At 47.4% G+C, this 25,248-nt stretch overlaps 1 protein-coding gene across 7 annotated transcripts in view; it reads left to right on the forward strand.

The window, feature by feature from the left end:
• The window catches only part of ccdc136b (coiled-coil domain containing 136b), a 79,141-nt gene that overhangs the window by 20,021 nt on the left and 33,872 nt on the right, over positions 1-25,248 (forward strand). For all 7 annotated transcript variants that reach the window (XM_068059312.1, XM_068059311.1, XM_068059316.1 and 4 more), the window contains 3 exons: positions 18,081-18,143; positions 18,929-19,024; positions 23,755-24,016. In XM_068059312.1, the coding sequence (XP_067915413.1) occupies positions 18,081-18,143; positions 18,929-19,024; positions 23,755-24,016 (421 nt within the window). The remainder of the gene's footprint in view (positions 1-18,080; positions 18,144-18,928; positions 19,025-23,754; positions 24,017-25,248) is intronic.

Raw genomic sequence — 25,248 nt, forward strand, 5'->3', positions numbered from 1 at the left:
ACTCCCAGACATTGTTTTCTGCCTGTAATTCACTCCCAGACATTGATTCCCATCTGTAACTCACTCCCAGACATTGTTTCCTGTCTGTAACTCACTCCCAGACATTGTTTTATGTCTGTAACTCACTCCCAGACATTGTTTGCTGCCTGTAACGCACTCCAAGACATTGTTTCCCGTCTGAAACTCACTCCCAGACGTTGTTTTCTGCCTGTAACTCACTCCGAGACATAGATTCCTGTTTGATACTCACTCCCAGACATTGATTCCGCTCTGTAGCTCACTCCCGGACATTGTTTTCTGCCTGTAACTCACTCCCAGACATTGATTCCCCTCTGTAACTCACTCCCAGACATTGATTCCCCTCTGTAACTCGCTCCCAGACATTGATTCACCTCTGTAACTCGCTCCCAGACATTGATTCCCCTCTGTAACTCACTCCCAGACATTGATTCCCCTCTGTAACTCACTGCCAGACATTGATTCCTCTCTCTAACTCACTCCTAGATATTGTTTCCTGTCTGTAACTCACTCCCAGACATAGACTCCTGTCTGTAACTCACTCCCAGTCATAGATCCCTGTCTGTAACTCACTCCCAGTCATAGATTCCTGTCTGTAACTCACTCCCAGACATAGATTCCTGTCTGTAACTCACTCCCAGACATAGATTCCTGTCTGTAACTCACTCCCAGACATTGATTCCTGTCTGTAACTCACTCCCAGACATTGATTCCTGTCTGTAACTCACTCCCAGACATTGATTCCTGTCTGTAACTCACTCCCAGACATAGATTCCTGTCTGTAACTCACTCCCAGTCATAGATCCCTGTCTGTAACTCACTCCCAGTCATAGATCCCTGTCTAAAACTCACTCCCAGACATAGATTCCTGTCTGTAACTCACTCCCAGACATAGATTCCTGTCTGTAACTCAGTCCCAGACATAGATTCCTGTCTGTAACTCAGTCCCAGACATAGATTCCTGTCTGTAACTCACTCCCAGACATTGATTCCCCTCTGTAACTCACTCCCAGACATTGTTTTCTGCCTGTAATTCACTCCCAGACATTGATTCCCATCTGTAACTCACTCCCAGACATTGATTCCTGTCTGTAACTCACTCCCAGACATTGATTCCTGTCTGTAACTCACTCCCAGACATAGATTCCTGTCTGTAACTCACTCCCAGTCATAGATCCCTGTCTGTAACTCACTCCCAGTCATAGATCCCTGTCTAAAACTCACTCCCAGACATAGATCCCTGTCTAAAACTCACTCCCAGACATAGATTCCTGTCTGTAACTCACTCCCAGACATAGAGTCCTGTCTGTAACTCACTCCCAGACATTGTTTCCTGTCTGTAACTCACTCCCAGACATTGTTTCCTGCCTGTAACGCACTCCAAGACATTGTTTCCCGTCTGAAACTCACTCCCAGACATAGATTCCTGCCTCTGTACCTCGCTCCCAGACATTGTTTTCGGCCTGTAACTCACTCCCATATCTTGTTTTCTGCCTGTAACTCACTCCCAGACATTGATTCCCCTCTGTAACTCACTCCCAGACATTGATTCCCCTCTGTAACTCACTCCCAGACGTTGTTTTCTGCCTGTAACTCACTCCCAGACATAGATTCCTGCCTCTGTACCTCGCTCCCAGATATTGTTTTCTGCCTGTAACTCACTCCCAGACATTGATTCCCCTCTGTAATTCACTCCCAGACATTAATTCCCCTCTGTACCTCGCTCCCAGACATTGTTTTCGGCCTGTAACTCACTCCCATATCTTGTTTTCTGCCTGTAACTCACTCCCAGACATTGATTCCCCTCTGTAACTCACTCCCAGACGTTGTTTTCTGCCTGTAACTCACTCCCAGACATAGATTCCTGCCTCTGTACCTCGCTCCCAGATATTGTTTTCTGCCTGTAACTCACTCCCAGACATTGATTCCCCTCTGTAATTCACTCCCAGACATTAATTCCCCTCTGTACCACACTCCCAGATATTGTTTTCTGCCTGTAATTCACTCCCAGTCATTGATTCCCCTCTGTAACTCACTCCCAGACATTGATTCCCCTCTGTAACTCACTCCCAGACATTGATTCCCCTCTGTAACTCACTCCCAGACATTGTTTTCTGCCTGTAACTCACTCCCAGAGAAAGATCCCTGTCTCTGTAACTCACTCCCAGACATTGATTCCCCTCTGTAACTCACTCCCAGACATTGTTTTCTGCCTGTAACTCACTCCCAGATATTGTTTTCTGCCTGTAACTCACTCCCAGATTTTGTTTTCTGCCTGAAATTCACTCCCAGACATTGACTCCCCTCTGTCACTCACTCCCAGACATTGATTCCCTTCTGTAACTCACTCGCAGACATTGTTTTCTGCCTGTAACTCACTCCCAGACATTGATTCCCCTCTGTACCTCACTCCCAGATATTGTTTTCTGCCTGTAATTCACTCCCAGACATTGATTCCCCTCTGTAACTCACTCCCAGACATTGATTTCTGCCTGTAATTCACTCCCAGACATTGATTCCCCTCTGTAACTCACTCCCAGACATTGATTGCTGCCTGTAATTCACTCCCAGACATTGATTCCCCTCTGTAACTCACTCCCAGACTTTGTTTTCTGCCTGTAACTCACTCCCAGACTTTGTTTTCTGCCTGTAACTCACTGCCAGACATTGATTCCCCTCTGTAACTCACTCCCAGACATTGTTTTCTGCCTGTAACTCACTCCGAGACATTGATTCCTGTTTGTTACTCACTCCCAGACATTGATTCCCCTCTGTAGCTCACTCCCAGACATTGTTTTCTGCCTGTAACTCACTCCCAGACATTGATTCCCCTCTGTAACTCACTCCCAGACATTGATTCCCCTCTGTAACTCACTCCCAGACATTGATTCCCCTCTGTAACTCACTCCCAGCCATTGATTCCCCTCTGTAACTCACTCCCAGACGTTGTTTTCTGCCTGTAACTCACTCCCAGACATAGATTCCTGCCTCTGTACCTCGCTCCCAGATATTGTTTTCTGCCTGTAATTCACTCCCAGACATTGATTCCCCTCTGTAACTCACTCCCAGACATTGATTCCCCTCTGTAACTCACTCCCAGACATTGATTCCCCTCTGTAACTCACTCCCAGACATTGATTCCCCTCTGTAACTCACTCCCAGACATTGTTTTCTGCCTGTAATTCACTCCCAGACATTGGTTCCCCTCTGTAACTCACTCGCAGACATTGTTTTCTGCTTGTAATTCACTCCCAGACATTGATTCCCCTCTGTAACTCACTCCCAGACATTGTTTCCTGCCTGTAACTCACTCCCAGACATTGTTTCCTGCCTGTAACTCACTCCCAGACATTGTTTCCTGCCTGTAACACACCCCCAGACATTGTTTCCCGTCGGTAACTCACTCCCAGACATTGTTTTCTGTCAGTATCTCACTCCCAGACATTGTTTTCTGCCTGCAACTCATTCCCAGACATTATTTTCTGCCTGTACACTCACTCCCAGATATTGTTTTCTGCCTGTAACTCACTCCCAGATATTGTCTTCTGCCTGTAGCTCACTCCCAGACATTGATTCCCCTCTGTAACTCACTCCCACACATTGATTCCCCTCTGTAACCCACTCCCAGACATTGATTCCCCTCTGTAACTCACTCCCAGACATTGTTTTCTGGCTGTAACTCACTCCCAGACATTGATTCCCCTCTGTAATTCACTCCCAGATATTGTTTCCTGTCTGTGATTCACTACCAGACATTGATTCCCCTCTGTAACTCACTCCCAGGCATTGATTCCCCTCTGTAACTCACTCCCAGGCATTGATTCCCCTCTGTAACTCACTCCCAGATTTTGATTCCCCTCTGTAACTCACTCCAAGGCATTGATTCCCCTCTGTAACTCACTCCCAGACATAGATTCCTGCCTCTGTACCTCGCTCCCAGACATTGTTTTCGGCCTGTAACTCACTCCCAGATCTTGTTTTCTGCCTGTAACTCACTCCGAGACATTGATTCCTGTTTGATACTCACTCCCAGACATTGATTCCGCTCTGTAGCTCACTCCCAGACATTGTTTTCTGCCTGTAACTCACTCCCAGACATTGATTCCCCTCTGTAACTCACTCCCAGACATTGATTCCCCTCTGTAACTCGCTCCCAGACATTGATTCCCCTCTGTAACTCACTCCCAGACATTGATTCCCCTCTGTAACTCACTGCCAGACATTGATTCCTCTTTCTAACTCACTCCTAGATATTGTTTCCTGTCTGTAACTCACTCCCAGACATAGACTCCTGTCTGTAACTCACTCCCAGTCATAGATCCCTGTCTGTAACTCACTCCCAGTCATAGATCCCTGTCTGTAACTCACTCCCAGTCATAGATCCCTGTCTGTAACTCACTGCCACACATAGATTCCTGTCTGTAACTCACTCCCAGACATAGATTCCTGTCTGTAACTCACTCCCAGACATAGATTCCTGTCTGTAACTCACTCCCAGACTTAGATTCCTGTCTGTAACTCACTCCCAGACATTGATTCCTGTCTGTAACTCACTCCCAGACATTGATTCCTGTCTGTAACTCACTCCCAGTCATAGATCCCTGTCTGTAACTCACTCCCAGACATTGTTTCCTGTCTGTAACTCACTCCCAGACATTGATTCCTGTCTGTAACTCACTCCCAGACATAGATTCCTGTCTGTAACTCAGTCCCAGACATAGATTCCTGTCTGTAACTCACTCCCAGACATAGATTCCTGTCTGTAACTCACTCCCAGACATAGATTCCTGTCTGTAACTCACTCCCAGACTTAGATTCCTGTCTGTAACTCACTCCCAGACATTGATTCCTGTCTGTAACTCACTCCCAGACATTGATTCCTGTCTGTAACTCACTCCCAGTCATAGATCCCTGTCTGTAACTCACTCCCAGACTTAGATTCCTGTCTGTAACTCACTCCCAGACATTGATTCCTGTCTGTAACTCACTCCCAGACATAGATTCCTGTCTGTAACTCAGTCCCAGACATAGATTCCTGTCTGTAACTTACTCCCAGACATTGTTTCCTGTCTGTAACTCACTCCCAGACATTGATTCCCCTCTGTAACTCACTCCCAGACATTGTTTTCTGCCTGTAATTCACTCCCAGACATTGATTCCCATCTGTAACTCACTCCCAGACATTGTTTCCTGTCTGTAACTCACTCCCAGACATTGTTTCCTGTCTGTAACTCACTCCCAGACATTGTTTGCTGCCTGTAACGCACTCCAAGACATTGTTTCCCGTCTGAAACTCACTCCCAGACGTTGTTTTCTGCCTGTAACTCACTCCGAGACATAGATTCCTGTTTGATACTCACTCCCAGACATTGATTCCGCTCTGTAGCTCACTCCCGGACATTGTTTTCTGCCTGTAACTCACTCCCAGACATTGATTCCCCTCTGTAACTCACTCCCAGACATTGATTCCCCTCTGTAACTCGCTCCCAGACATTGATTCACCTCTGTAACTCGCTCCCAGACATTGATTCCCCTCTGTAACTCACTCCCAGACATTGATTCCCCTCTGTAACTCACTGCCAGACATTGATTCCTCTCTCTAACTCACTCCTAGATATTGTTTCCTGTCTGTAACTCACTCCCAGACATAGACTCCTGTCTGTAACTCACTCCCAGACATAGACTCCTGTCTGTAACTCACTCCCAGTCATAGATCCCTGTCTGTAACTCACTCCCAGTCATAGATTCCTGTCTGTAACTCACTCCCAGACATAGATTCCTGTCTGTAACTCACTCCCAGACATAGATTCCTGTCTGTAACTCACTCCCAGACATTGATTCCTGTCTGTAACTCACTCCCAGACATTGATTCCTGTCTGTAACCCACTCCCAGACATTGATTCCTGTCTGTAACTCACTCCCAGACATAGATTCCTGTCTGTAACTCACTCCCAGTCATAGATCCCTGTCTGTAACTCACTCCCAGTCATAGATCCCTGTCTAAAACTCACTCCCAGACATAGATTCCTGTCTGTAACTCACTCCCAGACATAGATTCCTGTCTGTAACTCAGTCCCAGACATAGATTCCTGTCTGTAACTCACTCCCAGACATTGATTCCCCTCTGTAACTCACTCCCAGACATTGTTTTCTGCCTGTAATTCACTCCCAGACATTGATTCCCATCTGTAACTCACTCCCAGACATTGATTCCTGTCTGTAACTCACTCCCAGACATTGATTCCTGTCTGTAACTCACTCCCAGACATAGATTCCTGTCTGTAACTCACTCCCAGTCATAGATCCCTGTCTGTAACTCACTCCCAGTCATAGATCCCTGTCTAAAACTCACTCCCAGACATAGATCCCTGTCTAAAACTCACTCCCAGACATAGATTCCTGTCTGTAACTCACTCCCAGACATAGATTCCTGTCTGTAACTCACTCCCAGACATTGTTTCCTGTCTGTAACTCACTCCCAGACATTGTTTCCTGCCTGTAACGCACTCCAAGACATTGTTTCCCGTCTGAAACTCACTCCCAGACATAGATTCCTGCCTCTGTACCTCGCTCCCAGACATTGTTTTCGGCCTGTAACTCACTCCCATATCTTGTTTTCTGCCTGTAACTCACTCCCAGACATTGATTCCCCTCTGTAACTCACTCCCAGACATTGATTCCCCTCTGTAACTCACTCCCAGACGTTGTTTTCTGCCTGTAACTCACTCCCAGACATAGATTCCTGCCTCTGTACCTCGCTCCCAGATATTGTTTTCTGCCTGTAACTCACTCCCAGACATTGATTCCCCTCTGTAATTCACTCCCAGACATTATTTCCCCTCTGTACCTCGCTCCCAGACATTGTTTTCGGCCTGTAACTCACTCCCATATCTTGTTTTCTGCCTGTAACTCACTCCCAGACATTGATTCCCCTCTGTAACTCACTCCCAGACGTTGTTTTCTGCCTGTAACTCACTCCCAGACATAGATTCCTGCCTCTGTACCTCGCTCCCAGATATTGTTTTCTGCCTGTAACTCACTCCCAGACATTGATTCCCCTCTGTAATTCACTCCCAGACATTAATTCCCCTCTGTACCACACTCCCAGATATTGTTTTCTGCCTGTAATTCACTCCCAGTCATTGATTCCCCTCTGTAACTCACTCCCAGACATTGATTCCCCTCTGTAACTCACTCCCAGACATTGATTCCCCTCTGTAACTCACTCCCAGACATTGTTTTCTGCCTGTAACTCACTCCCAGAGAAAGATCCCTGTCTCTGTAACTCACTCCCAGACATTGATTCCCCTCTGTAACTCACTCCCAGACATTGTTTTCTGCCTGTAACTCACTCCCAGACCAAGATTTCTGTCTCTGTAACTCACTCCCCGACATTGTTTTCTGCCTGTAACTCACTCCGAGTCATTGATTCCCCTCTGTAACTCACTCCCAGACATTGTTTTGTGCCTGTAACTCACTCCCAGATATTGTTTTCTGCCTGTAACTCACTCCCAGATTTTGTTTTCTGCCTGAAATTCACTCCCAGACATTGACTCCCCTCTGTCACTCACTCCCAGACATTGATTCCCTTCTGTAACTCACTCGCAGACATTGTTTTCTGCCTGTAACTCACTCCCAGACATTGATTCCCCTCTGTACCTCACTCCCAGATATTGTTTTCTGCCTGTAATTCACTCCCAGACATTGATTCCCCTCTGTAACTCACTCCCAGACATTGATTTCTGCCTGTAATTCACTCCCAGACATTGATTCCCCTCTGTAACTCACTCCCAGACATTGATTGCTGCCTGTAATTCACTCCCAGACTTTGTTTTCTGCCTGTAACTCACTGCCAGACATTGATTCCCCTCTGTAACTCACTCCCAGACATTGTTTTCTGCCTGTAACTCACTCCGAGACATTGATTCCTGTTTGTTACTCACTCCCAGACATTGATTCCCCTCTGTAGCTCACTCCCAGACATTGTTTTCTGCCTGTAACTCACTCCCAGACATTGATTCCCCTCTGTAACTCACTCCCAGACATTGATTCCCCTCTGTAACTCGCTCCCAGACATTGATTCCCCTCTGTAACTCGCTCCCAGCCATTGATTCCCCTCTGTAACTCACTCCCAGACGTTGTTTTCTGCCTGTAACTCACTCCCAGACATAGATTCCTGCCTCTGTACCTCGCTCCCAGATATTGTTTTCTGCCTGTAATTCACTCCCAGACATTGATTCCCCTCTGTAACTCACTCCCAGACATTGATTCCCCTCTGTAACTCACTCCCAGACATTGATTCCCCTCTGTAACTCACTCCCAGACATTGATTCCCCTCTGTAACTCACTCCCAGACATTGTTTTCTGCCTGTAATTCACTCCCAGACATTGGTTCCCCTCTGTAACTCACTCGCAGACATTGTTTTCTGCTTGTAATTCACTCCCAGACATTGATTCCCCTCTGTAACTCACTCCCAGACATTGTTTCCTGCCTGTAACTCACTCCCAGACATTGTTTCCTGCCTGTAACTCACTCCCAGACATTGTTTCCTGCCTGTAACACACCCCCAGACATTGTTTCCCGTCGGTAACTCACTCCCAGACATTGTTTTCTGTCAGTATCTCACTCCCAGACATTGTTTTCTGCCTGCAACTCATTCCCAGACATTATTTTCTGCCTGTACACTCACTCCCAGATATTGTTTTCTGCCTGTAACTCACTCCCAGATATTGTCTTCTGCCTGTAGCTCACTCCCAGACATTGATTCCCCTCTGTAACTCACTCCCACACATTGATTCCCCTCTGTAACCCACTCCCAGACATTGATTCCCCTCTGTAACTCACTCCCAGACATTGTTTTCTGGCTGTAACTCACTCCCAGACATTGATTCCCCTCTGTAATTCACTCCCAGATATTGTTTCCTGTCTGTGATTCACTACCAGACATTGATTCCCCTCTGTAACTCACTCCCAGGCATTGATTCCCCTCTGTAACTCACTCCCAGGCATTGATTCCCCTCTGTAACTCACTCCCAGATTTTGATTCCCCTCTGTAACTCACTCCAAGGCATTGATTCCCCTCTGTAACTCACTCCCAGACATAGATTCCTGCCTCTGTACCTCGCTCCCAGACATTGTTTTCGGCCTGTAACTCACTCCCAGATCTTGTTTTCTGCCTGTAACTCACTCCGAGACATTGATTCCTGTTTGATACTCACTCCCAGACATTGATTCCGCTCTGTAGCTCACTCCCAGACATTGTTTTCTGCCTGTAACTCACTCCCAGACATTGATTCCCCTCTGTAACTCACTCCCAGACATTGATTCCCCTCTGTAACTCGCTCCCAGACATTGATTCCCCTCTGTAACTCACTCCCAGACATTGATTCCCCTCTGTAACTCACTGCCAGACATTGATTCCTCTTTCTAACTCACTCCTAGATATTGTTTCCTGTCTGTAACTCACTCCCAGACATAGACTCCTGTCTGTAACTCACTCCCAGACATAGATTCCTGTCTGTAACTCACTCCCAGTCATAGATCCCTGTCTGTAACTCACTCCCAGTCATAGATCCCTGTCTGTAACTCACTGCCACACATAGATTCCTGTCTGTAACTCACTCCCAGACATAGATTCCTGTCTGTAACTCACTCCCAGACATAGATTCCTGTCTGTAACTCACTCCCAGACTTAGATTCCTGTCTGTAACTCACTCCCAGACATTGATTCCTGTCTGTAACTCACTCCCAGACATTGATTCCTGTCTGTAACTCACTCCCAGTCATAGATCCCTGTCTGTAACTCACTCCCAGTCATAGATCCCTGTCTAAAACTCACTCCCAGACATAGATTCCTGTCTGTAACTCACTCCCAGACATGGATTCCTGTCTGTAACTCACTCCCAGACATAGATTCCTGTCTGTAACTCAGTCCCAGACATAGATTCCTGTCTGTAACTCACTCCCAGACATTGTTTCCTGTCTGTAACTCACTCCCAGACATTGATTCCCCTCTGTAACTCACTCCCAGACATTGTTTTCTGCCTGTAATTCACTCCCAGACATTGATTCCCATCTGTAACTCACTCCCAGACATTGTTTCCTGTCTGTAACTCACTCCCAGACATTGTTTCCTGTCTGTAACTCACTCCCAGACATTGTTTGCTGCCTGTAACGCACTCCAAGACATTGTTTCCCGTCTGAAACTCACTCCCAGACGTTGTTTTCTGCCTGTAACTCACTCCGAGACATAGATTCCTGTTTGATACTCACTCCCAGACATTGATTCCGCTCTGTAGCTCACTCCCGGACATTGTTTTCTGCCTGTAACTCACTCCCAGACATTGATTCCCCTCTGTAACTCACTCCCAGACATTGATTCCCCTCTGTAACTCGCTCCCAGACATTGATTCACCTCTGTAACTCGCTCCCAGACATTGATTCCCCTCTGTAACTCACTCCCAGACATTGATTCCCCTCTGTAACTCACTGCCAGACATTGATTCCTCTCTCTAACTCACTCCTAGATATTGTTTCCTGTCTGTAACTCACTCCCAGACATAGACTCCTGTCTGTAACTCACTCCCAGACATAGATTCCTGTCTGTAACTCACTCCCAGTCATAGATCCCTGTCTGTAACTCACTCCCAGTCATAGATTCCTGTCTGTAACTCACTCCCAGACATAGATTCCTGTCTGTAACTCACTCCCAGACATTGGTTCCCCTCTGTAACTCACTCGCAGACATTGTTTTCTGCTTGTAATTCACTCCCAGACATTGATTCCCCTCTGTAACTCACTCCCAGACATTGTTTCCTGCCTGTAACTCACTCCCAGACATTGTTTCCTGCCTGTAACTCACTCCCAGACATTGTTTCCTGCCTGTAACACACCCCCAGACATTGTTTCCCGTCGGTAACTCACTCCCAGACATTGTTTTCTGTCAGTATCTCACTCCCAGACATTGTTTTCTGCCTGCAACTCATTCCCAGACATTATTTTCTGCCTGTACACTCACTCCCAGATATTGTTTTCTGCCTGTAACTCACTCCCAGATATTGTCTTCTGCCTGTAGCTCACTCCCAGACATTGATTCCCCTCTGTAACTCACTCCCACACATTGATTCCCCTCTGTAACCCACTCCCAGACATTGATTCCCCTCTGTAACTCACTCCCAGACATTGTTTTCTGGCTGTAACTCACTCCCAGACATTGATTCCCCTCTGTAATTCACTCCCAGATATTGTTTCCTGTCTGTGATTCACTACCAGACATTGATTCCCCTCTGTAACTCACTCCCAGGCATTGATTCCCCTCTGTAACTCACTCCCAGGCATTGATTCCCCTCTGTAACTCACTCCCAGATTTTGATTCCCCTCTGTAACTCACTCCAAGGCATTGATTCCCCTCTGTAACTCACTCCCAGACATAGATTCCTGCCTCTGTACCTCGCTCCCAGACATTGTTTTCGGCCTGTAACTCACTCCCAGATCTTGTTTTCTGCCTGTAACTCACTCCGAGACATTGTATCCTGTTTGATACTCACTCCCAGACATTGATTCCGCTCTGTAGCTCACTCCCAGACATTGTTTTCTGCCTGTAACTCACTCCCAGACATTGATTCCCCTCTGTAACTCACTCCCAGACATTGATTCCCCTCTGTAACTCGCTCCCAGACATTGATTCCCCTCTGTAACTCACTCCCAGACATTGATTCCCCTCTGTAACTCACTGCCAGACATTGATTCCTCTTTCTAACTCACTCCTAGATATTGTTTCCTGTCTGTAACTCACTCCCAGACATAGACTCCTGTCTGTAACTCACTCCCAGACATAGATTCCTGTCTGTAACTCACTCCCAGTCATAGATCCCTGTCTGTAACTCACTCCCAGTCATAGATCCCTGTCTGTAACTCACTGCCACACATAGATTCCTGTCTGTAACTCACTCCCAGACATAGATTCCTGTCTGTAACTCACTCCCAGACATAGATTCCTGTCTGTAACTCACTCCCAGACTTAGATTCCTGTCTGTAACTCACTCCCAGACATTGATTCCTGTCTGTAACTCACTCCCAGACATTGATTCCTGTCTGTAACTCACTCCCAGTCATAGATCCCTGTCTGTAACTCACTCCCAGTCATAGATCCCTGTCTAAAACTCACTCCCAGACATAGATTCCTGTCTGTAACTCACTCCCAGACATAGATTCCTGTCTGTAACTCACTCCCAGACATAGATTCCTGTCTGTAACTCAGTCCCAGACATAGATTCCTGTCTGTAACTCACTCCCAGACATTGTTTCCTGTCTGTAACTCACTCCCAGACATTGATTCCCCTCTGTAACTCACTCCCAGACATTGTTTTCTGCCTGTAATTCACTCCCAGACATTGATTCCCATCTGTAACTCACTCCCAGACATTGTTTCCTGTCTGTAACTCACTCCCAGACATTGTTTCCTGTCTGTAACTCACTCCCAGACATTGTTTGCTGCCTGTAACGCACTCCAAGACATTGTTTCCCGTCTGAAACTCACTCCCAGACGTTGTTTTCTGCCTGTAACTCACTCCGAGACATAGATTCCTGTTTGATACTCACTCCCAGACATTGATTCCGCTCTGTAGCTCACTCCCGGACATTGTTTTCTGCCTGTAACTCACTCCCAGACATTGATTCCCCTCTGTAACTCACTCCCAGACATTGATTCCCCTCTGTAACTCGCTCCCAGACATTGATTCACCTCTGTAACTCGCTCCCAGACATTGATTCCCCTCTGTAACTCACTCCCAGACATTGATTCCCCTCTGTAACTCACTGCCAGACATTGATTCCTCTCTCTAACTCACTCCTAGATATTGTTTCCTGTCTGTAACTCACTCCCAGACATAGACTCCTGTCTGTAACTCACTCCCAGACATAGATTCCTGTCTGTAACTCACTCCCAGTCATAGATCCCTGTCTGTAACTCACTCCCAGTCATAGATTCCTGTCTGTAACTCACTCCCAGACATAGATTCCTGTCTGTAACTCACTCCCAGACATAGATTCCTGTCTGTAACTCACTCCCAGACATTGATTCCTGTCTGTAACTCACTCCCAGACATTGATTCCTGATCTGTAACTCACTCCCAGACATTGATTCCTGTCTGTAACTCACTCCCAGACATAGATTCCTGTCTGTAACTCACTCCCAGTCATAGATCCCTGTCTGTAACTCACTCCCAGTCATAGATCCCTGTCTAAAACTCACTCCCAGACACAGATCCCTGTCTAAAACTCACTCCCAGACATAGATTCCTGTCTGTAACTCACTCCCAGACATAGATTCCTGTCTGTAACTCAGTCCCAGACATAGATTCCTGTCTGTAACTCAGTCCCAGACATAGATTCCTGTCTGTAACTCACTCCCAGACATTGATTCCCCTCTGTAACTCACACCCAGACATTGATTCCCCTCTGTAACTCACTCCCAGACATTGTTTTCTGCCTGTAATTCACTCCCAGACATTGATTCCCATCTGTAACTCACTCCCAGACATTGATTCCTGTCTGTAACTCACTCCCAGACATTGATTCCTGTCTGTAACTCACTCCCAGACATAGATTCCTGTCTGTAACTCACTCCCAGTCATAGATCCCTGTCTGTAACTCACTCCCAGTCATAGATCCCTGTCTAAAACTCACTCCCAGTCATAGATCCCTGTCTAAAACTCACTCCCAGACATAGATCCCTGTCTAAAACTCACTCCCAGACATAGATTCCTGTCTGTAACTCACTCCCAGACATAGATTCCTGTCTGTAACTCACTCCCAGACATTGTTTCCTGTCTGTAACTCACTCCCAGACATTGTTTCCTGCCTGTAACGCACTCCAAGACATTGTTTCCCGTCTGAAACTCACTCCCAGACATAGATTCCTGCCTCTGTACCTCGCTCCCAGACATTGTTTTCGGCCTGTAACTCACTCCCATATCTTGTTTTCTGCCTGTAACTCACTCCCAGACATTGATTCCCCTCTGTAACTCACTCCCAGACATTGATTCCCCTCTGTAACTCACTCCCAGACGTTGTTTTCTGCCTGTAACTCACTCCCAGACATAGATTCCTGCCTCTGTACCTCGCTCCCAGATATTGTTTTCTGCCTGTAACTCACTCCCAGACATTGATTCCCCTCTGTAATTCACTCCCAGACATTAATTCCCCTCTGTACCTCGCTCCCAGACATTGTTTTCGGCCTGTAACTCACTCCCATATCTTGTTTTCTGCCTGTAACTCACTCCCAGACATTGATTCCCCTCTGTAACTCACTCCCAGACGTTGTTTTCTGCCTGTAACCCACTCCCAGACATAGATTCCTGCCTCTGTAATTCACTCCCAGACATTAATTCCCCTCTGTACCACACTCCCAGATATTGTTTTCTGCCTGTAATTCACTCCCAGTCATTGATTCCCCTCTGTAACTCACTCCCAGACATTGATTCCCCTCTGTAACTCACTCCCAGACATTGATTCCCCTCTGTAACTCACTCCCAGACATTGTTTTCTGCCTGTAACTCACTCCCAGAGAAAGATCCCTGTCTCTGTAACTCACTCCCAGACATTGATTCCCCTCTGTAACTCACTCCCAGACATTGTTTTCTGCCTGTAACTCACTCCCAGACCAAGATTTCTGTCTCTGTAACTCACTCCCCGACATTGTTTTCTGCCTGTAACTCACTCCGAGTCATTGATTCCCCTCTGTAACTCACTCCCAGACATTGTTTTGTGCCTGTAACTCACTCCCAGATATTGTTTTCTGCCTGTAACTCACTCCCAGATTTTGTTTTCTGCCTGAAATTCACTCCCAGACATTGACTCCCCTCTGTCACTCACTCCCAGACATTGATTCCCTTCTGTAACTCACTCGCAGACATTGTTTTCTGCCTGTAACTCACTCCCAGACATTGATTCCCCTCTGTACCTCACTCCCAGATATTGTTTTCTGCCTGTAATTCACTCCCAGACATTGATTCCCCTCTGTAACTCACTCCCAGACATTGATTTCTGCCTGTAATTCACTCCCAGACATTGATTCCCCTCTGTAACTCACTCCCAGACATTGATTGCTGCCTGTAATTCACTCCCAGACATTGATTCCCCTCTGTAACTCACTCCCAGACTTTGTTTTCTGCCTGTAACTCACTGCCAGACATTGATTCCCCTCTGTAACTCACTCCCAGACATTGTTTTCTGCCTGTAACTCACTCCGAGACATTGATTCCTGTTTGTTACTCACTCCCAGACATTGATTCCCCTCTGTAGCTCACTCCCAGACATTGTTTTCTGCCTGTAACTCACTCCCAGACATTGATTCCCCTCTGTAACTCACTCCCAGACATTGATTCCCCTCTGTAACTCGCTCCCAGACATTGATTCCCCTCTGTAACTCACTCCCAGACATTGATTCCCCTCTGTAACTCACTGCCAGACATTGATTCCCCTCTGTAACTCACTCCCAGACATTGATTCCCCTCTGTAACTCACTCCCAGGCATTGATTCCCCTCTGTAACTCACTCCCAGACATTGATTCCCCTCTGTAACTCGCTCCCAGACATTGATTTCCCTCTGTAACTCACTCCCAGACATTGTTCTCTGCCTGTAACTCACACCGAGACATTGATTCCTGTTTGATAATCACTCCCAGACATTGATTCCGCTCTGTAGCTCACTCCCAGACATTGTTTTCTGCCTGTAACTCACTCCCAGACATTGATTCCCCTCTGTAACTCACTCCCAGACATTGATTCCCCTCTGTAACTCGCTCCCAGACATTGATTCCCCTCTGTAACTCGCTCCCAGACATTGATTCCCCTCTGTAACTCGCTCCCAGACATTGATTCCCCTCTGTAACTCACTCCCAGACATTGATTCCCCTCTGTAACTCACTCCCAGACGTTGTTTTCTGCCTGTAACTCACTCCCAGACATAGATTCCTGCCTCTGTACCTCGCTCCCAGATATTGTTTTCTGCCTGTAACTCACTCCCAGACATTGATTCCCCTCTGTAATTCACTCCCAGACATTAATTCCCCTCTGTACCACACTCCCAGATATTGTTTTCTGCCTGTAATTCACTCCCAGTCATTGATTCCCCTCTGTAACTCACTCCCAGACATTGATTCCCCTCTGTAACTCACTCCCAGACATTGATTCCCCTCTGTAACTCACTCCCAGACATTGTTTTCTGCCTGTAACTCACTCCCAGAGAAAGATCCCTGTCTCTGTAACTCACTCCCAGACATTGATTCCCCTCTGTAACTCACTCCCAGACATTGTTTTCTGCCTGTAACTCACTCCCAGACCAAGATTTCTGTCTCTGTAACTCACTCCCCGACATTGTTTTCTGCCTGTAACTCACTCCGAGTCATTGATTCCCCTCTGTAACTCACTCCCAGACATTGTTTTGTGCCTGTAACTCACTCCCAGATATTGTTTTCTGCCTGTAACTCACTCCCAGATTTTGTTTTCTGCCTGAAATTCACTCCCAGACATTGACTCCCCTCTGTCACTCACTCCCAGACATTGATTCCCTTCTGTAACTCACTCGCAGACATTGTTTTCTGCCTGTAACTCACTCCCAGACATTGATTCCCCTCTGTACCTCACTCCCAGATATTGTTTTCTGCCTGTAATTCACTCCCAGACATTGATTCCCCTCTGTAACTCACTCCCAGACATTGATTTCTGCCTGTAATTCACTCCCAGACATTGATTCCCCTCTGTAACTCACTCCCAGACATTGATTGCTGCCTGTAATTCACTCCCAGACATTGATTCCCCTCTGTAACTCACTCCCAGACTTTGTTTTCTGCCTGTAACTCACTCCCAGACTTTGTTTTCTGCCTGTAACTCACTGCCAGACATTGATTCCCCTCTGTAACTCACTCCCAGACATTGTTTTCTGCCTGTAACTCACTCCGAGACATTGATTCCTGTTTGTTACTCACTCCCAGACATTGATTCCCCTCTGTAGCTCACTCCCAGACATTGTTTTCTGCCTGTAACTCACTCCCAGACATTGATTCCCCTCTGTAACTCACTCCCAGACATTGATTCCCCTCTGTAACTCGCTCCCAGACATTGATTCCCCTCTGTAACTCACTCCCAGACATTGATTCCCCTCTGTAACTCACTGCCAGACATTGATTCCCCTCTGTAACTCACTCCCAGACATTGATTCCCCTCTGTAACTCACTCCCAGGCATTGATTCCCCTCTGTAACTCACTCCCAGACATTGATTCCCCTCTGTAACTCGCTCCCAGACATTGATTTCCCTCTGTAACTCACTCCCAGACATTGTTCTCTGCCTGTAACTCACACCGAGACATTGATTCCTGTTTGATAATCACTCCCAGACATTGATTCCGCTCTGTAGCTCACTCCCAGACATTGTTTTCTGCCTGTAACTCACTCCCAGACATTGATTCCCCTCTGTAACTCACTCCCAGACATTGATTCCCCTCTGTAACCCGCTCCCAGACATTGATTCCCCTCTGTAACTCACTCCCAGACATTGATTCCCCTCTGTAACTCACTGCCAGACATTGATTCCTCTCTCTAACTCACTCCTAGATATTGTTTCCTGTCTGTAACTCACTCCCAGATATCGACTACTGTCTGTAACTCACTCCCAGACATAGATTCCTGTCTGTAACTCACTCCCAGTCATAGATCCCTGTCTGTAACTCACTCCCAGACATAGATTCCTGTCTGTAACTCACTCCCAGACATAGATTCCTGTCTGTAACTCACTCCCAGACATAGATTCCTGTCTGTAACTCACTCCCAGACATTTATTCCTGTCTGTAACTCACTCCCAGACATTGATTCCTGTCTGTAACTCACTCCCTGACATAGATTCCTGTCTGTAACGCACCCCCAGACATAGATTCCTGTCTGTAACTCACTCCCAGACATTGTTTCCTGTTTCTAACCCACTCCCAGACGTTGCTTCCTGTCTGTAACTTACTCCCGGACATCGTTTACGCACTTTATTGGTTCCCCCTTGTGTCTCCACAGCATTCCGTTGACTGCATGAATCCTTTCTCCCGAGAGCTGAACCAGCTAGCAGAGTATCTTCAGGTGAGCAACACATTATTTTCACCACTTCCCAGTGCTACTGGTAGGGACTGCACCAACGGCAGGTATAGGTTGCACTGCTGCAGTCATGTTGTGGTTATATATTACTGCTGATTGTCTCAGTTCACAACACCAGAAATGCCGTCATTTGCCACTGATATTTAGTGATGATAGTTGACAGGTCCCAGAGTGACCAGTACTGGTTAGTTGCTATTTGGAAATATTCTGACTGGGGCTCTTCCACACTGACCAACAGACATCATGGCACTGTCCTTTCACTCCTTCAATCTTACCTCTCTCCCCAATGGAGGACTAGGTGAGGCAGTGGGTCAGACACTGACCGCTGACTGGGGCAGAAAAGATTTTTAATTCTGTTGATTCTCTTTCACCTTTTGGACCATGATACCACTCCACCACATCAGTGCTTGCTTAAGAAAGGCGTTATGAACAGTGCGTCTCTCCTCACTCTGCGATCATTGCTGTAATTCAGCTGCAGGAGTCTTGATTATTGAGGTTTCCTCCTATCCGTGTCTCCTGTTGTTTCCCTGAAGATTCACCGGGAAGGGCAGTGAGATTGTATGTCAGTCCTTGTGGGCTGATGGCAGCCAGTCTGTGTTGCTAGGGTTACTGTGTGCCCTGTGACAGTGAATGTGTGTTGCTAGGGTTACCATGTGCCCTGTGACAGTGAGTATGTGTTTCTAGGGTTACCGTGGGCTCATGACTGCTTTCGATTGCACAGAATCCCTTTCAACAGCAGGTGGGTAAAGGTGTTTTGTTCTCTATTACAGGAAGCTTTGCAGCGTGAACAGCTCCTGGAACAGAAGCTGGAGACCCTGCAGTATCTGCTGACCAACACACAGCTCCTCTCGGACAATGTCTGGCAGGTATAAACTTCATCCCTGTGGCACTGGGTCTTCCTCCCCTTTGGGTGGGCGCATGCACCATAGGCCTGATTTTAACCCATTCAAAACCAGTCAGGTTTGTGAGTTTGTTTCACTGCTGAACCTGAGGTCAGTGCCCTCTGTCCATCATGGGTCACTGATCCACAACAGTTACCTGCAGAACAAGCACAAGGAGATTCCTGCTCGAAAGATATGACCTGTCCGCTGACCAAATGCAGCACTCACCAGGAGAGCTCAGTGTGACTCAGCACCACTTGCGGCGACAACCCACTGATCTGTAAGAGAGCAACAAACATGCATGTGAATCGGAGTTATTGGGCCCAATGTCACTGAGTTTGATCAGCTGACAGGACATATCTTTACAGTGGGAATCTCCTTGTGCTTGTTCTCCAGGTACTTGTAGATCAGTGACCCATGATGGAGAGAGGGCACTGTCCTCAGGTTCAGCAGTGAAGCAACCTCGCAAACCTGCCTATCTGTTCACCGCAGGAGAGTCAGCACCCACAGGCCGTATTTTCTTTTATTCATTCATGGGATGTGGGCATCGCTGGCTAGGCCAGCATTTATTGCCCATCCCTAATTGCCCTTGAGAAGGTGGTGGTGAGCTGCAGTCCATGTGGGGTAGGTACACCCACAGTACTGTTAGGAACGGAGTTTCAGGATTTTGACCCAGTGACAGTGAAGGAACGACGATATAGTTCCAAGTCAGAATGGTGTGTGATTTGGACGGGACCTTGCAGGTGATGGTGTTCCCATGCATTTGCTGACCTTGTCCTTCTAGTTGGTAGAGGTCGCGGGTTGGAAGGTGCTATCGAAGGAGCCTTGGTGCATTGCTGCAGTGCATCGAGTAGATGGTACACACTGCTGCCACTGTGCATCGGTGGTGGAGGGAGTGAATGTTTGTGAATAGGGTGCCAATCAAGCTGGCTGCTTTGTCCTGGATGGTGTCGAGCTTCTTGAGTGTTGTTGGAGCTGCACCCATCCAGACAAGTGGAGAGTATTCCATCACACTCCTGACTTGTGCCTTGTAAATGGTGGACAGACTCTGAGGAGTCAGGAGGTGAGTTAATCGCCACAGGATTCCTAGCCTCTGACCTGCTCTTGTACCAGCAGAGTCACCCTCACCCACAGATCATACCTCAGCAGAGTCACCCTCACCCACAGATCATACCTCAGCAGCGTCATCCTCACCCACAGACTGTACCCCAGCAGCATCACCCTCACCCACAGACTGTACCCAGCAGAGTCACCCTCACCCCACAGACCGTATCCCAGCAGACTCACCCTCACCCACAGATTGTACCCCAGCAGAGTCACCCTCACCCACAGACCGTACCTCAGCAGAGTCACCCTCACTCGCAGACTGTATCCCAGCAGAATCACCCTCACACCACAGACCGTATCGCAGCAGAGTCACCTTCACCCACAGACTGCACCCCAGCAGAGCTACCTGTGATGAAGAGGGGGCACTGACCTCAGGTTCAGCAGTGCAGTGACCTCGCAAACCTGTCTGTCTGTTCACCGCAGGCGAGTTAGCACCCACAGACTGTACCCCAGCAGAGTCACCCTCACCCACAGATTGTATCCCAGCAGAGTCACCCTCACCCACAGACTGTATCCCAGCAGAGTCACCCTCACCCACAGACCATATCCCAGCAGAGTCTTCCTCACCCACAGACCGTACCCCAGCAGAGAGTCACCCTCACCCACAGAACATATCCCAGCAGAGTCACCCTCACCCACAGAACATATCCCAGCAGAGTCACCCTCACCCACAGAACATATCCCAGCAGTCACCCTCACCCTCAGACCATTTCCCAACAAAGTCACCTACACCCTCAGACCATTTCCCAGCACAGTCACCCTCACCCACAGATTGTACCTCTGTAGAGTCACCCTCAGCCAAGGACTGTACCCCAGCAGTCATCTTCATGCACAGACCATACCCCAGCAAAGCCTCCCCATTGGAAATGGGATTAAGTTGCATGGGATTAGCAGGGTTGGGAGTGGGTTTATCCCACTGCTCAGTGCTGGGTCCACTTTCCTTCTCTGTAAACGTATGGATTGGACTGAAAAAAACTTTGGAGTGACCCCTCTTCCCCTCACTCCCTCCCTCTTCCCCTCACTCCCACACACACTCTCCCAATCTCCCTCACATTTCCCTCCATCCATTGCACTCTCCCTCCCTCACACGCACCCTCCCTCCCTCACACGCACCCTCCCTCCCTGCTTCCATCACACCCTCCCTTCCATGCTTCTTTGTTCTCCCTCTCACACATGCCTTTCCTCTCTCTCACACGCTCTCCCTCCCTTGCACATTCCCTGAAACCCTCCTCCTCCCACATTCCCTTCTCTCATTCTGTCTCCTGCCCTCTCTTTGCTGCTCCTTCCCTTGCAATCAACCTCCTTCTCTTATGCCCTCCCTCCCACACTCGCGCCCTCCCTCCCTTGCTATCACTCTTTCTCCCTCACTCTATCCCTCTCTCTTGCTCTCCCTCCCTTGTGCTCTTCTCTCCCTCACATTTTCCCTTCTCTCACATTCCCTCCTCATGCCTTTTCCCTTGCGCTGGGTAAAGTGAAGGGAGTAGCATCAAGTGTACAGACGGTGCCTGTCCCAAAAGCCGTCTGACAGAAAATGACTTTATTGATGTGTGCCTGACTCTCCATTTGTACTAAGGAATCTGTGACAGTGCCTGTTACAAGGAATCTCTGATTGACACTGCCTGTACCAAAGTGTATTTAAACTGCCAGTACCTGTACTAAGCTGTCTTTGACAGTGCCTGTACCAAGGTGTGTCAGACGGCGCCTGTAACAGTGTATCTGACGATGCCTGTACCTGTGCCAAGGTGTGTATCAGACAGGTGCCTGTACCAAGGTGTAACAGACAGGTGCCTGTACCAAGCTGTGTATCTGACTAACTGGGTTCTAATTATAATTCACTCCACACTTTGTCCATCAAAGGTGACTGTTCAGTCTAGTGGGAACGGGCAAAGGGTGTGTTTTATGTTATTGTCCTTGTTCAGGGGTCAAGCAACCTTTTTTTTTACTTGAAGAACCCTTTTTTTAAAAATGCCTAAAATAAAAATTCTTGTGAGCTGCAAGGCAAAAAATCATAATTTCTAAACTGAATACATGGCAAATTGACAAATGCCTTTGATAGAATGCATATTTTGCATATATAATACATGTATTGAATTTATGGATCAATAGAAAAAAATTGACATTAAAATAGAGCTAACTGTGAAATATTGCAATTCTTTGGAAACATCTTTTTATTTTTTCTTCATATCTCCAGTATATGTGTGCTCAGGTTTTATGCATGAATTATGTATTTTTTTTATTCGTTTGTGGGATGTGGGCATCTCTGGCTAGGCCAGCATTTATTGCCCATCCCTAATTGCCCTTGAACTGAGTGGCTTGCTAGGCCATTTCAGAGGGCATTTAAGAGTCAACCACATTGCTGTGGGTCTGGAATCACATGTAGGCCAGACCAGGTAAGGACAGCAGATTTCCTTCCCTAAAGGACATTAATGAACCAGATGGGTTTTTTCAACAATCGACAATGGTTTCATGGTCACTATTAGACTAGCTTTTAATTCCAGATTTATTCATCGAATTCAAATTTCACCATCTGCCATGTCCCAGGGCAATAGCCTGGGTTCTGGATTACTAGTCCAGGAACAGTATCACAACGCCACCGTCATCAGCATGTTCAAAAAAAAACTGGTGAACCATATTAATTAACTGGAAAAACAGCACATTTCCACTTTGGATAAAAAATAATAAACTTACATATAAAACTGAAAGAATGCTTTCTGTCTTTGTATTGTTATAACATATCTTGCTATAAATGGAATCATTTTTACTATAATTTTGTCAGTAAACTCATCTTTAAAATAAACTTTAAGGTGCGTACAATTAAAACAATTTTTTCAGCAAGTAATTCTTGTGATAAAAAAGCTTCCAAAAGTACACTCAGAATAATTTATCATCTCAGCTACATCAGAAGCAATAATGGTCGCAACCATATAACCTGTTCCTTGAACCAGTGGTATTTTCTATAACCATGATGTAGCTATACCATTCAAGCAGGTTTATTTAGGGAACGATTATGTTTTTCACTAAAATAATCATTTGCAACTGTAATGTGCAGCATAATGATTAGTCTTTTATCCCCAAAATAAAAACACGGCTCTTACTTGCCTTGACTTAATTTTTTTAGGCTTTTTTTGTGATGATGCGATCTAACTGGAAGAGGTTGAGAGCTGCTAATGAGATGTTAAAGAGCCACAGGTTGCAGACCCCTGTCCCTGTTAATTAATGCTAGGCTGGATTTATGTCTTAATGCAGAAACTCCCCACTCTCCTATTTTTGCTCTGATAATCCTTCATCCCTTTCTTTCTCCGAGCAATGAGCAGATCATCCCCCTACAATGGTCGGGACTTTTACTAAATTTAATTTAAGGATCAGCAAGTATTTGCCTATGCCATTCCCTTGGGAGATTAAATGGGTGGGATGGTGTCCAAGAGAGGGTAGAGCATGCAGGTGCTGTGAAAGGAGCAGATTTGATGGGCTGAATGGCCTTAACATTTGCTTCTTGCTTCCAATCTTAGTCTAGTTGTGACAATGCGGTTACTGCCCTGCAAAGCCAAGGGGCCTTGCTCAGTGAGTAGGATAACAGTGAATTCACCACTGGATGCTTTGCTCTGCAGGACACTCAGGCTGAATGTGCTGATCTTACACTGAAAAACAGAGAATCACTTAGAACAGCCTTGGAAGTCAGGACTGAACATAAAAACGTGGAGGTAAAGATGGAGGACCAGCAGGGTAAGAGCAACCAGGAGCTGCTCGCAGAGGTGAAGGCAGAGAACACAGAAGGGGAGAGAAAGAATGGTGAGGAAGATACGGCTTCACCTGACATTGACATGGAGGATGGGCTGAACAAGAAACGCCGAAGACCCACTCTACGGAAAGGTGTGCCTGGGGGCAGGGTGATGGGGGATAGGGTGATGGGATAGGGAGACTGGTGGCAGGGTGATGGGATAGGGAGACTGGGGGCAGGGTGATGGGATAGGGAGACTGGGGGCAGGGTGATGGGATAGGGAGACTGGTGGCTGGGTGATGGGATAGGGAAACTGGGGGCAGGGTGATGGGATAGGGAGACTGGGGGCTGGGTGATTGGATAGGGAGACTGGGGGCTGGGTGATTGGATAGGGAGACTGGGGGCTGGGTGATGGGATAGGGAGACTGGGGGTTGGGTGATTGGATAGGGAGACTGGGGGTTGGGTGATGGGATAGGGAGACTGGGGGCTGGGTGATGGGATAGGGAGACTGGGGGCTGGGTGATGGGATAGGGAGACTGGGGGCTGGGTGATGGGATAGGGAGACTGGGGGCTGGGTGATTGGATAGGGAGACTGGGGGTTGGGTGATTGGATAGGGAGACTGGGGGCTGGGTGATGTGATAAAGAGACTGGGGGTTGGGTGATTGGATAGGGAGACTGGGGGCTGGGTGATTGGATAGGGAGACTGGGGGCTGGGTGATGGGATAGGGAGACTGGGGGTTGGGTGATTGGATAGGGAGACTGGGGGCTGGGTGATGGGATAGGGAGACTGGGGGTTGGGTGATTGGATAGGGAGACTGGGGGTTGGGTGATTGGATAGGGAGACTGGGGGCTGGGTGATGGGATAGGGAGACTGGGGGCTGGGTGATTGGATAGGGAGACTGGGGGTTGGGTGATTGGATAGGGAGACTGGGGGCTGGGTGATGGGATAGGGAGACTGGGGGCAGGGTGATGGGATAGGGAGACTGGGGGCAGGGTGATGGGATAGGGAGACTGGGGGCTGGGTGATGGGATAGGGAGACTGGGGCCTGTGGGTGGGGTGACAGAGGCCTGGGTCTGGGAATGGGGGGTGTTACATCTCTCTCACTGTCTCTCTACATATTTTACTCTCTCTTTCTCTGTCTCTTGCTTTGTCTTTCTGTCTTTCTCTGTGTCTTTGTGTGTATGTGTCTCTCTGTCTCTCTCTGTCTCTCTCATTCTCTCTCTGTCTCTTGTTTTGTCTCTCTCTCTCTCTTTGTCCATCTGTGTCTCTGTGTGCGTGCGTCTCGCTGTGTCTCTCTCTCTCTCGCTGTGTCTCTCTCGCTGTGTCTCTCTCTCTCTCTCTCTCTTGCTGTGTCTCTCTCTCGCTGTCTCTTTCTCTCGCT

Source organism: Heterodontus francisci, chromosome 27 (genome assembly GCF_036365525.1).
Source record: "Heterodontus francisci isolate sHetFra1 chromosome 27, sHetFra1.hap1, whole genome shotgun sequence".
Classification (NCBI taxonomy): domain Eukaryota; kingdom Metazoa; phylum Chordata; class Chondrichthyes; order Heterodontiformes; family Heterodontidae; genus Heterodontus; species Heterodontus francisci.